The sequence below is a fragment of the Chrysochloris asiatica genome, unplaced genomic scaffold (genome assembly GCF_000296735.1).
Source record: "Chrysochloris asiatica unplaced genomic scaffold, ChrAsi1.0 scaffold00078, whole genome shotgun sequence".
Lineage (NCBI taxonomy): Eukaryota > Metazoa > Chordata > Mammalia > Afrosoricida > Chrysochloridae > Chrysochloris > Chrysochloris asiatica.
Genome location: NW_006408596.1, coordinates 1,979,557 through 1,991,999, shown reverse-complemented (window position 1 = coordinate 1,991,999; position 12,443 = coordinate 1,979,557). Strand labels below are relative to the sequence as shown.

The window sequence follows — 12,443 nt, the reverse complement described above, 5'->3', positions numbered from 1 at the left end:
TCCTAGCTGAGACCTAAACAGACATATATATGTGGAGGAGCAGCAAAAAAAGAGGAAGACCCTCAATGAGATGGAGTAACACAGAGGCTGTAAAACTGGGCTTGAACAGATCACTGATTGTGAGTATGGTGCACGGGGGCAATGCTTTATGCTGTTGGGCTCGAGGTCACTATGAGTTTGAACCAATCAGAGGGCACAGAACACCACTTCTGGTGTGGCCTGCAGAGTCCGCATCGAACTATGAACCACAAGGTCGGCAGTTCAAACCCACTAGCTGTTCCTTGGAAACCCTATGCAGGGTCGTTAAGAGTCAGAACTGACTCGCTGGCACTTAACAACAACAACAATATGTATATGTGTTCATTACAGCATTATTCAAAATTTCGAAAAGCTGGTAAACAACCTAAGTGCCCATCAATGGATGAATGGATAAATGAGTTTCGCACATACAATGGAATACTACTCAACAATGAAGAACAGTTGAGTCCACAAAACACCTTATAATAGCATGAACGTATCTGCAGAACATTATGTTGAGTGAAATACATCAATAACATAAAGACAAATACATGGGAGTGAAGAAGAGGGGTCTCACTTGTTACTTTAGGTAATGGGAAAGGGGATCCCAAGTAAGGCTGAAGTCAGCACAACCCCACCAAGGTAAATGAAGACACTTTGAAATATGAAGTCAAGTAAAAACCTACTGATACAAAATTACAGAAACCTTTCTTCAACAAAATGTGAAGCTAAATTACTAAAGAACAGACACAGATTAACTTTGGTGACGGGGAAGGCAACTTACAAAAAAGAGAAAAAATTGTACCTAATAGCATGGATCAATTTAGATAAACATTGTAATTTGCGTGTGAACTTTCACCTATTTTTTGTTAAGAATATAGAAGCATACAACCAATCTTAAGACGGTTGCTGTGTATTTATGTAGCATTCTTGAAATAACAAAAACATGGACATGGAGCACTGAGATTAGGAATGGGAGTGGAAGTGCTTGTGGCCAGAAAAGGGCAGCAGGAGGGAATCCGGAATCCTAGACTGTTCATGTGTTTATATCCTGTTGTGATGCTTGGCAGAGGAAAAAGGGCACAGCCTTGGCGTTATTTCTTACAACTGCATGTGAATCTTTTCTCTCAAAAAGAAGAAGAAAGTGGAGCCAACTGTGAAAGGAATGGAAGGAAAGAGGGTATCTGGCAAAAAGAACCACCAGTGCAAAGGTTCAGCAGCTAGAAGAGCTTGGCTAGCTCAAAACGTAGGAGGAAGAAACCAGTATGGCTGGAGCAGAGACAGAACATGAAGGTCGATGCCGGAAATGTAGGTATGGACCCTGTGGCCAGCCGTGGGAAGGTGTCTGGAATTGATGCCAAGTGCACTTAGATGCTTGGGGAAATATTTGGCAGGGGAGAGCTGAGCGAAATGACAAAGGGCCTGCCAAGTCGACCCAAACTTGGCCCTCCTTGCTTGGCCTCTGAACAGTTAACTCCCAAAACCCAAATGGAAGTCCTTTCTTGAGCCAGGGCAAAGCCAGGGGTTCAGCATTACACAGGACAAAGAAAGTCCCCTGAAGCTGTGGATGGAGCCTTGTTTGGAGAAGGTGTCCTTTGCAGATGAAATTAAGGGTCTCAAAATCCTGGGTGAAGGCAGTCCCTGAGCCCAGTGCTAAGTGTTCTTAGAAGAGAAAACAGAGATTTCACACTCACAGGGAAGACGACAGCAGAGAATGGAGTGATGTAATCAAAAGCCAAGGACACCAGGGGTCACAGACACTGAAGAGGCAAGGAAGAATTCACTAAAGCCCTGCCAACACCTCGGCTGTGGATGTCTCCAGAACTATGCAGTAACACATTTCTATTGTTGTAAGCTGTCAAGTCTGTAGTAGTTTGTTACGGCAGCAATAGGAGACTCATAATCCTCCTCCCAAAGACCACCTCCTTCACCTCTGTGAACAGATGCGCTGAGACAGGAGGCTCAATCTCTCCCCTGTGGCTTTCTAACACAGCCCCATTTACAGATGAGTACATCAAGGCCCAGAGAGGGAGAAAGACTAGCAAAGGGAGAGGCCTCAGTGAGTTTAACTCACTTAGATATTCTGTTAAGACCACACAGCATTTTGGTTTTGACTTTTATAATTATGGGATAGTGTATACTCATACCCAGAGTTCAGATAAAGTATTTTCCTCTTGAGCTTGTGATTTTTATGGGGTCTTGGCTGTGTGGCCTAGGGTAAGTGAATTAAACTCTCTGAGCTTCAGACTCATGTGTATAAACATGTAGAAAAAGGTCTCAAGAAGGATTGTGAGGATGTTTAGGGTACCTCTCGGATCAGATTCCACCTGGAGCCTGGGCATGTTCTCCCTGTGACACCCAAGTTAAAGCTCATGGCAGCTTCTTCAGGGAGGAAGTCCGGGGGATCTGGAGGGGTAGACGCTCAATGCTAGTCCAAGCCCCTGCGCAGTTGGCCACGATCTGGGTTTCTGGTCTGTTTGCTTGGTAGGCAAGGGGCTGTGGCTGACATGGAGCGGGACTCTTCCTGCAGTGAAACATCCAAATGCTTCTCTGTGATACTGTTCCTTCCCATTGCTTCTGATCCGTAGTGACCCTGGAGGACAGAGAACTGGCCCGCCGCAAGGTTTCCAAGGCAGTCATTTATGACAGCAGACTGCCCGTTCTTTTCTCCCACAGAGCTGCCAATCTTTTGGTTAGCAGCTTAACCATCTGTACCAAACTCAAGGCCACTACCGTTGAGTCCACGCCAACTCACAGTGACCCTAGAGGACAGAACAGAACTACTTTATGGCATTTCCAAGGCTGAGTTGTTACAGGAACAGACTGGTAAAGTGGAGTGACTGGTGGGTTTGAACCGCCAACCTCTAGGTTACCAGTATCCAAGTGCTTAATCACTGCACAGCCAACACTCCTTAACTACTTCTCTACCAGATGGTACAAAGCCACTCATAGTCACTTTCCTAGGATGACAAACGACAGACAGAACCCATAGACAGCGGGCCAGGTAGAGGTCAGGGGTCAGAGGTCAGAGGTAGTACACTTTATTGACTGGGTTTTCTCAACAGCTTGCAACCCCCAGAAAGTCAGGCCCAGGCTTGACCATTGTCTATCCATCGGACGGAGAAGAGTTTGCAGCTGGAGAATGTTCTCAGGGTCTCCACACAACAGAGCGGGCGGGTGGGCAGGGAGGGTGCTGCCAGTCAGGGATAGGGTGGGGGAGGTGCAAACAGGGCTGCAGGGCTACAGCACAAACTGCAGGCTGGGCCCTCGAGGCCTGGCCAGCCCCTCACTCCCTTCCCCTAGTTAAGGTTGTAGTGATTCACAGTGTGACTGGCTTCCGATTTGCCAGAGAGGCACCTGCCTACTCCCCCTGCCCACACTGTCCCAACTCACTGAGCTGGGGTGAGGACAAACATCCCTCCCCTGCCCCACCCCCAAGGCCCTCAGAGGGGCAAAGGGTAGAAGCCCACTTTTCCCTTGGTCCCCCACCCCAGGCTATTAGGAGGGAGGTTCACTCCTGACCTAGAAGTTTCCAGAACATCTGAGAGAACCTGCCCACTGTGACTGATCAACAGAAAAACGGTTCTAAAACCCAAGAACTGGCTGGGGCCATGGAACCAAGCTGTGAAAAACTTGGTTGGATCTGAATTTAAAAAGGTAGGCCTGGAAGAGGCCAGTTAGGGGCCAGATAGAGGGCCCACGGTATCCCCATGGCCCAGGTGGAGGGAATGGATCATGGCAGTAGGGGAACCAGGGTGGGGACCAGGGCACAATGCAAGAAGCAGTGATACACAGGGTATGACAGGTGGTCCTCCACCGGGGCCTGGGCTCACAAGGCAGCTGCAGCTGCTGTGGCCCTGTGGACAGGTCTGCCAGGTGGGCACAGGGGCCTCTGCCACCCCAGAGGATCAGGGGGAGGTAGGGGAAGGCAGGGCTGCGGATCAGGCCTTGTGGCCACCATTGGCAGGCGACTCCTTGTGGCTGGGTGTGTAGTCCGTGGCGGGTTCAAGCTTCAGCATCTGCCGCTGCAGCAGCCTGGCGTAGAGGCCGCCCTGGGCTATCAGCTCCTGGTGGGTGCCCTGCTGAACCACACGGCCCTTGTCCAGCACCACGATGTGGTGTGCCTGCTTCACCGTGCTCAGTCGATGTGTGATGATGAGCATCGTGCGCTTCTGCAGGTTGTCGTGGATGGCTTGTTGGATCTGCAGGGATACGCACCTGGCTCACACGCTGCCACCCTCACCCCAACCATGGCCCAACTCCAGTGCTTCCCACACCTGGTGTCCCCATTCGTGAAGTGAGGGATCAGCTAGGACAGGACCACGTCATGAACAAATGAGCCTGTGCACGGATGGAGCTAGCCAGCTATCTACAGACAGCACTGAGCTGTCTCACTCAGGTTACCAGATTCTCAGACTACAACTCTATGCCCTCTCGTTCCCCAAGGAAACTCCCACCAATAACCCCAGAAAGTGGATGATTGAGGAGGGCCCTCTGGCCATCTCTAAGCCCTTCCTGGCACCCATCAGCTGAATATGGGGACTCTGGCATCAGTCCCCAACACACACACACTCACCAGATACTCGCTCTCGGCATCTAGGGCACTGGTGGCTTCGTCCAGAATGAGGACAGGCGGCTTTCGCACCAGAGCACGAGCCAAGGCCACACGCTGCTTCTGGCCACCCGACAGCTGGGCACCCCTCTCACCGGTTTCTGTGGGGCAAGGCAGAGCCGCAAGGTTAGCAGGAACCACAGGGAGGGGACCACTTTCCAGAAAACTGCCAACTACGCAGGCAGGAAAACATAGCCTCCCTCCCTTGCCAGTAAGAGGCATGCAAATGAAGACTACACCGGGATACCATTTGTCATCATTCATGTGTCAAAACCCCAAAGTTGTTAATATACATTGCAGGTGTGGCTGTGGAGAAACAGACCTGCTCCTCTGGTTGCGGTGCATGTGCTTTGGGGGCAAGTCCGACAGCTTCCGTACAGTAACAGGGCTGTATCAGTGCGCCCTGTGTAAGCCGGTGAGGGCTGGTCTGTGTCGACTCAGCTGCAGTGCCCCTGGATGTTTAGCCAAACACTAGACCAGTAGCAGTTCAAAGTACACAACAAAACCATTGCCTTGTGGGTGGGAGTAGAAGAACAAGGTAGACACGGGAACACTGAGACAGGTTAGCATGGGCTAAACAGAACAGAGGTAAATAGTGATGCATGCTCAACCTTGGAACAACAAGGTAATACAGGGATTGAGGCATAATCTGAAGAGGGGAAATAATACTAAGATGTTTGAGTGTCTTATGAATATTAGTTTCCCTTGCCTACTATTGTAAAATAGACACTTGAGTGGGATAGAAAGGAATGTTGGGAAACATGATTATAGAAAGCTTGTAAGCCCGTCTTCAGCCTATAACTGATTGGAATACCTAAATGGGGTTCTAGAACTTGCCCAGTGAAATAGGCCTCTTGTGGAGCCTTTGCAGAGTATAGGACCTTAGGTGGAATCCTGAGTCCCATCTAGAACCTTCTGAGGTGGGACATCCCCACTAGAAAGGACAAGCAGACCAGCCTGGAACAGCTAGAGCAACAGAAGATGCATCTTCAAAGAAAGATCATCAGGAAAAAAACAAAACAAAAACGGCAGTATGACTGGCTACTACAAGAATAAGTATGTTGTTCACCGGGAAGCCATCAAGGCAAGCAATTAAGTTCCCTCAGGACAAACCCCCCTCTAAGACTGAAACTCAAAGGGAACACATGAGCAGGCATGTAAGCTTGCTGATGACCACATTGGTCTACTGGTGAGTGGAAGAGGGGGAAAGGCAGCAATGAAGAAACGGGCTGAGTTCAACCATGTTCCATAGACTCCTATTGACCTGGAGATGAGAGAGAGAGGAGTAAAGGCTGGTTGGTCCAAAGTGGGGTGAAACCTGGGGACACCTGAGCCCATGGACAAGATCATAGCCACAGAGGGCTAGAGCTGAGAGTAAAGCATCCAGCTGATATGAAGTGAGGGGAGATGCACAAGAACACCCAAACTTGCAGATAGTACCCATTTGACCTAGCCTCGATGGCTTGATAATCAAAACTCAACTATAGGAAGTTTTTAAAAAAATTTTTTTTAATTGTTTTTTTTTGGATAAAGAAAACAAGGGTAAATTGCTACATATTGATGAACTTGACCTATACACATTGGAGGAAGTAACTCTAAATACCACAGAAAGGGAAGGAGTCTTCACACCAAGTATCAATGCTATCCACTCTGTATACAGGGTAGATAGGGACAGGAAACTTAGAAATTGACTACCTAAAATGGGGGGTGATAATGGCACGAAGTGACTGGCTTACAAAGTTTCAAGAGGGAGTTTAGTTTAAGAGTGTGTGACAGAAGGTAGAGTCCCCACTGATGGGGATAAGATTCTTATGCTTCAATAGTAACTGTTATCATGACTAATTGTGACTGTCACAATTGTAAAAGTAGAAGTTCTGTAACAAAAACAGGGGAATCGTTAATCTTACAGTACAGAAACAGAAGACCCTAGGACCATCAAGGGAGAAGCGCACAAGCAGAATGTAGGACCTTATCCAGAGAAGCAGCAACACCAGAGATAGAGGCAGAGATGGGGACGTGGAGAGAGGGAGCAGCTGAGGGCTCTAGATTCATGGGAAGAGAGGGACTGAGAGCTGGTGGCCAAGAGGCAGACATGTAGAATAAAAATTATTATATATGCCTGAGTGTTTAAAAAAAAAAGAGCTAAAATGAGTAGAGAGAAATACTGTTAACTGATGGTACGTGGAGGGCACTATAATCATTGTAATGAAATAAGGTGTATGATTTGTTGAGTGTAAAACTGATGATCTGCCCTGTAAACTTTCACTCACTTCACAATAAAAACTTAGAAAAACAAAACAAAACCATTGCCTACCAGTCAATTCCAACTCCTGGTGTCAAAAGTGATCTATGCTCCACAGGGTTTTCAATGGCTGGTTGTTTGGAAGTAAATTGCCAGGATTTTCTTCTCAAGTGCAGCTGGGTAGAGTCCAGCCAAGCACGTTCATTGTGTGCCCCATCCAGGGGCTTTTATCATGCGACAAGCACATAAGCCTGCATCTCAGTGTTTTTTTCCTACAGATCGGCTTTCTCCCACACACACTACCACGGGTACGAGGTGTGTACGACTCACAGCACTATTACTGAAAAAAATGGAAAAGCGCTGAAATGTCCATCAACAGGGATGTGAAAAAAATCCTCTATGTGTTGGATAAATGATGGCAGACACTGGAATACTACATAGCTGTGAAAAAGGACCGAAGCAGCTCCCCATGAATACACATGGTCAGATCACAGCATCCTGGGTTGGGGTGGGGGCAGGAAGCCAAGTGTAAATAGTGTGACTATGCTGCTACTTTAAATTTTCTGTAAAAGAGTTGTTGTTGTTGTTAGGTGCCATCAAGTCGGTACCAACTCATAGCGACCCTATGCACAGCAGGACGAAACACTGCCAGGTCTTGGGCCAACCTCACAACTGATGCCACACTTGAGCCCATCGATGCTGCCACTTGGCCAATCCATCTCACTGGGGGGTCTTCCTCTTTTACTCTGATCCTCCACCTTACCAAACATGATATCCTTCTCCAGCCTAAGCGGGATAAAAATATGTATTCATATTCACATAAAGAAGCTCCAATAAGTTATATAAGAGACGAATTAAAGCTGTTTTGGTGGGGGCAAGGGGAAACTAAGATTGCAGATAGGGAGATGGAATAAAACTTCTCTGTTTAGACCATGTGAGGAGAGTTTAAGAGATCAATTTAAAAATGCAACAATGTTCTGTAACTAGATAGGGGTGGTGGTGGTTGTATGACATTGTGAATGAAGAAATGTCTCTAAATTGTGTTCCTTAAAAGGATACATTTTATGGTATCCTTAAAAGGATACAGTTTTTTAAAATGATACAATACTAAGTTCCAACTCTGAGTTAAAGAAGGCCTGGGGGTACAGTGGTTAAAGCACACAGCTATGAACCAAAAGGTCAGTGGTTTGAACCTACCACCAGCCACTCTATGGGAGAATGATGCAGCCGTTTGCTTCCACAAAGAGCTGAAGTCTCACCAACCCTACAAAGTGTGTCACCATGACTTGGAACTGATTCGGTGACAATGTATTTGAGTTTGGTACTCTGGGTTAGCAAGATGGGAAGATAGATCAGACTCCTTAGCAATTTTTGCCTCAAAACCAATTCTGTGCTAATGATCAACCTTTATTATTATTATTATTTTGGTGTATGTCATAAGTCATCTACACCTCATTTTATTGTGCTGGGCAAATTACTGTATTTGGTTCTTTTTTTTAAATGACTGGTTGATGACAACCCTGAATCGAGCAAATCTACTGGCGCCGTTTTCTCAGTAGAGTAGCAGAGGCACACTTCGTGTCTATGTACATTTTGAGCATTTTCATACTATTTCAAATTTTGTCATCATGCTATTATGCAGTATATAGATGCAGTCCCGTATCTACCTAATTTTTTCTCTATGCACCGGGAAATCCCAAAATCCGTGTGACCCACTTGATTGCAATATTCGCTTCATTACAGTGGATGGAACCGAACCCACACTTTTTGCACAGGCGGCCTGTATTGAATGGATGTTCTGCTGACTCCATCCAGCTCAGTGCTGGTGTTAAGATCACACACGGTTAGTATTGGTAACACCGTCATTTTACTCTCTTGACACTTTCCCAGTCTGACTGATTTCCATTAATTTTTTAATGAAAAGGTCTGATTTTTCTTGTTTCATTAATGACACATGACAGGACAGTTGGCTGGCAGAGGGGACAGGTGGCGGGCAGTCTCCTGGGTGTGTACCTGTGTCGTAGCGATCGTGGAGCTCCTTGATGAAGTCATGAGCATTGGCTTTCTTTGAGGCCTCTATCACGTCCGCAAATGTCCCCTCAGGCAGGCCGTAGGCAATGTTGTCTCTGATAGAGCGGGCAAACAGCACAGGCTCCTGGCTCACCAGGGAGATCTGCAAAGATGGAGGAGGGCATGAGGAGCTGGACGCATGGGCAGATCAGGAACCTTGCCAGTGTCGGCCTTGCTAGCACCTCATCAGGTCCTGGGGAGGCAGGGTGGTTGCCAGGCTGCTGCATGCCTGCCCCGTCTGCTACAACAGCAGAGCCCTGGATGTGTGCCCGGTCTCTACCTCCTTAGACAGGGAGGCTGGCTCAGTGGCCTGTGGCCATAGCAGCCTCCAAATCACAGGTACGCAACCCCCAAATACACTCCAAACCCCCGGCTGCTGCCTGCCCTTCTAAGAGGACGACTCAAAGGACCTTCAGACCTGGGTCCCCTTCTAGAAACCCTACGGACAAAAATGAAAGCAGGGAACATGTCAGTGCAACTATATTAACAACAAAAATATTTTAAAATTGTTTTGTGCTTTTTTTTTTTTTTCACCAGAAAGAACCTAGTTGTCCGTAAGTTGGGAAGTGATTAAATAATTGCATTGCACTCCCTACAATCAACATGCAGATCAATATACATATATAGCATGATTCAGTTTTTGTTGAAAAATTTTGTATGTCTTCACATATTGGTATATTTATAGAAAAGCAAGGAAGAAGTTGGAAAGGATATTTAATAAGCTGCTCATGCTGGCCAACTGTGTGGGATGAAATTCAAAGAGCAAGGTGCACGGGATGTCAGATTTTATAGTTCTGAAATTCACTAAAAATAGGAATATAGTTGGTATTTAAGAAAATTTTAAATTAATAATAAAGAGGAGATATTCACAAAAGGGGATCTCTAAATGGCCCATAAACACCTGAAAAGGAGTTATCTTTTTCCCTCCTCTTAAATGTATTTTTTTGGAGCCTAGTGGCTCCATATGATAAGCACTGGGCTGTGAATCACAAGGTCTATGGTTCAAGCCCACCACCTGCTCCATGGAAGAAAGATGAGACTTTCTACTCCTGTGAAGATTTAAAGCCTTGGAAACTCAAAACAGGGTTGCTAGGAGTCGCAATGACTCCATGGCACTTAACAACAACAACAAATTGTATTTTTGGTGAAAGTATACACAGCAAAGCTGACTCCCATGAGGGAGAAGCTCACTGCCATTAACTTGATTCTGACTCTTAGCGCCCTGTAGAACAGAGCAGATAGGACTGCTTTTTTGGGTTTCTGAGACTGCAAATCTTTACAGGAGCTGACAGCCTCACCTTCCTTCCACAGTGCAGCTGCTTGGGTTTGACCCCAACAAATAACCCACAGTACCCCAAGGGCTCCTTATTAAGGGAAAGGCCACACAAAAAAGAAACGAAAGGAAAAACCAAAAACAACCCTGCTTGTATTCAATGATCTAATGACTCAACACAGGACGATCACGACATTGGTTACGGTCTTCACATGCATCGCCAGTGACGTTTTTTTCTGTTCTACACATTCTATTCCTGTTAACTTTGTCTCCCTGTCCCCTAACCTTTCAAGTAACATCCATTTGGTCGCATGTTGATGATTTTTTAACAGAGTACAGCATTCGTGGGTGATGTTTTTACTTTCTCAGCTAACTGGTTATTTAGTTTAAAAGATGACTTCAGGGGATAGTTTCACTTCAAGGTTTAAAGAGTATCTCAAGGAAGCCAAGATTCTTTAACAATCTCAAGTTCTGTTCCACATTTTTCTCCCTTTTTATCAGAATTACACCAGTTGTGTCCCTGACCAGATGTGGTAGCTAAGCCCTGAAACTATGGTTCTTGCTCACCCTTCAGGTCTGGAACTGAACTCATCCTCGTGACTCAATTTTTAAGCAAGCAACAGACAAGTCTATAGCAGGATCAACATTAGGTAGGTATACACACCATAAATATTAAATCGTTCGAGATCAAAAGCACAGCATTTACTCAAGGACAAAACTCAGAAGTGATGGAGGAGAAGGAGGAATGAAAACAAACACAGAGAGGAGGTAGGGTAAGTGAGGATACATGAAGGGGACTGTAGTCATTGAGATGCAATGAAGTGTATGATCTGTTGAATGTAAACCTGATGATCTGCTCTGTAAAACTCTACTCAATTTGCAACAAAAAATGTCTTTTAAGAAAAGAAGTGATAGCTGGGTACCACGTGTTCTTGTCTCACAGTACAGGAGACTAAGTTTAAGAAGACAATGAATCCTGCAGCCCAGACCCTTGTCTGATTCTTGAGTTTCTTTCTTTCTCTGCTGGTCCAAAGACCCAAGATAGTACTCACCAAACGAGTAGGCAGAACACAAACTTTCAGAAGTGCAAGTGGCCAACTGACTGAATCACCCCTTAGATCGTGACCCTAAGTCAAACCAACAAAACCAAGCGTGTAAGGTGACTGATGATTTCTAAAAAGTGTCAACATCTGTGGGGCTTAATATCTTTATAGTCATCAGGGAAATGCAATTTAAAACCATACTGAGCCACCATGACATGCTCACCAATTGGCAAAAATTCCAAGCTGACAAAGTGTTGGCAGGATGGTGGGACAGCTGGAACTTTGATCCACTGCAAAATTGGTATGACCACCTTAGAAAATGGCTGTGGTGGTCACCAATAAGGAAGATCTACATCCTCTATCAATGAGCTATTTTACACTAAGGAGAAACCCTGCAGAGACCCGGACAAGAACTTCCATAGCAGCTTTGCCAGTTTGGGAAACAAACCAAACATCCATCAAGAGTAGGATGTGTGGGGAACAAACAAGATGGCAGATTGGATGGAAGTGTAGTAAGGAGCTCCGCCAGAAACAACACAGAATATAGGACCAAGCAGGCTCAGGGGATGGTCCCAGAACTCTGAACCACGTAGAAAAGAATATTTAGAAGGCTGGAAGGCTCACAGCTAGGAGAATTTGTAGCAGAAGCAAAAAATCTATTGCTTTCTAGACGGGACACTCAGCTGCTCCAGGAGCCGCCATCTTGGGTGAGACCACGTGGGGAAAGGATCGGAGCGGCCACGGATGCCTGGCAGAGCCTCAGAGATAGAGGTGTGGACATTCTTTTCTTTTGGTATCTGTTCATTGGTCCCTTGCTGTCTGGGCACTTCCATTCTGGTGACTATAGGGGTGCTTGAGCTAATGGACACCCCAGCTCCACCCTTGGAGGGTTCTGCTACATATGCGCACAGATCTCCTCTAAATTTAAAGAGACAGTTTCACTTAAAACCAAATGGCCACATCCAGCCCTGAACTGTTTATAACTACAAAAAAGGCCTGAACGGGGATTGTGGAGTGGGACAGGCAGACAAAAAAGGAAACAGGCCAAAAATTAAATCCTAAGTTACATCAAAACAACCAACAGTGGCATCTTGAAATTTCTCAAAAAGAAGAGTGAAAAGGGAAGCCCATTTCCTGATCACATCTACCTGGAGGCAATCAGAAAGCATAAAAAATACCAAAATA

The 12,443-nt window shown here is 46.0% G+C and overlaps 1 protein-coding gene across 3 annotated transcripts in view; it reads right to left on the bottom strand.

The window, feature by feature from the left end:
• Positions 1–3,959: 3,959 nt before the first annotated feature.
• The window catches only part of ABCB9 (ATP-binding cassette, sub-family B (MDR/TAP), member 9), a 49,791-nt gene continuing 41,307 nt past the window's right edge, over positions 3,960–12,443 (bottom strand). For all 3 annotated transcript variants that reach the window (XM_006865377.1, XM_006865379.1, XM_006865378.1), the window contains 3 exons: positions 8,886–9,045; positions 4,595–4,731; positions 3,960–4,220 (listed from right to left, as the gene is read on the bottom strand). In XM_006865377.1, the coding sequence (XP_006865439.1) occupies positions 3,960–4,220; positions 4,595–4,731; positions 8,886–9,045 (558 nt within the window). The remainder of the gene's footprint in view (positions 4,221–4,594; positions 4,732–8,885; positions 9,046–12,443) is intronic.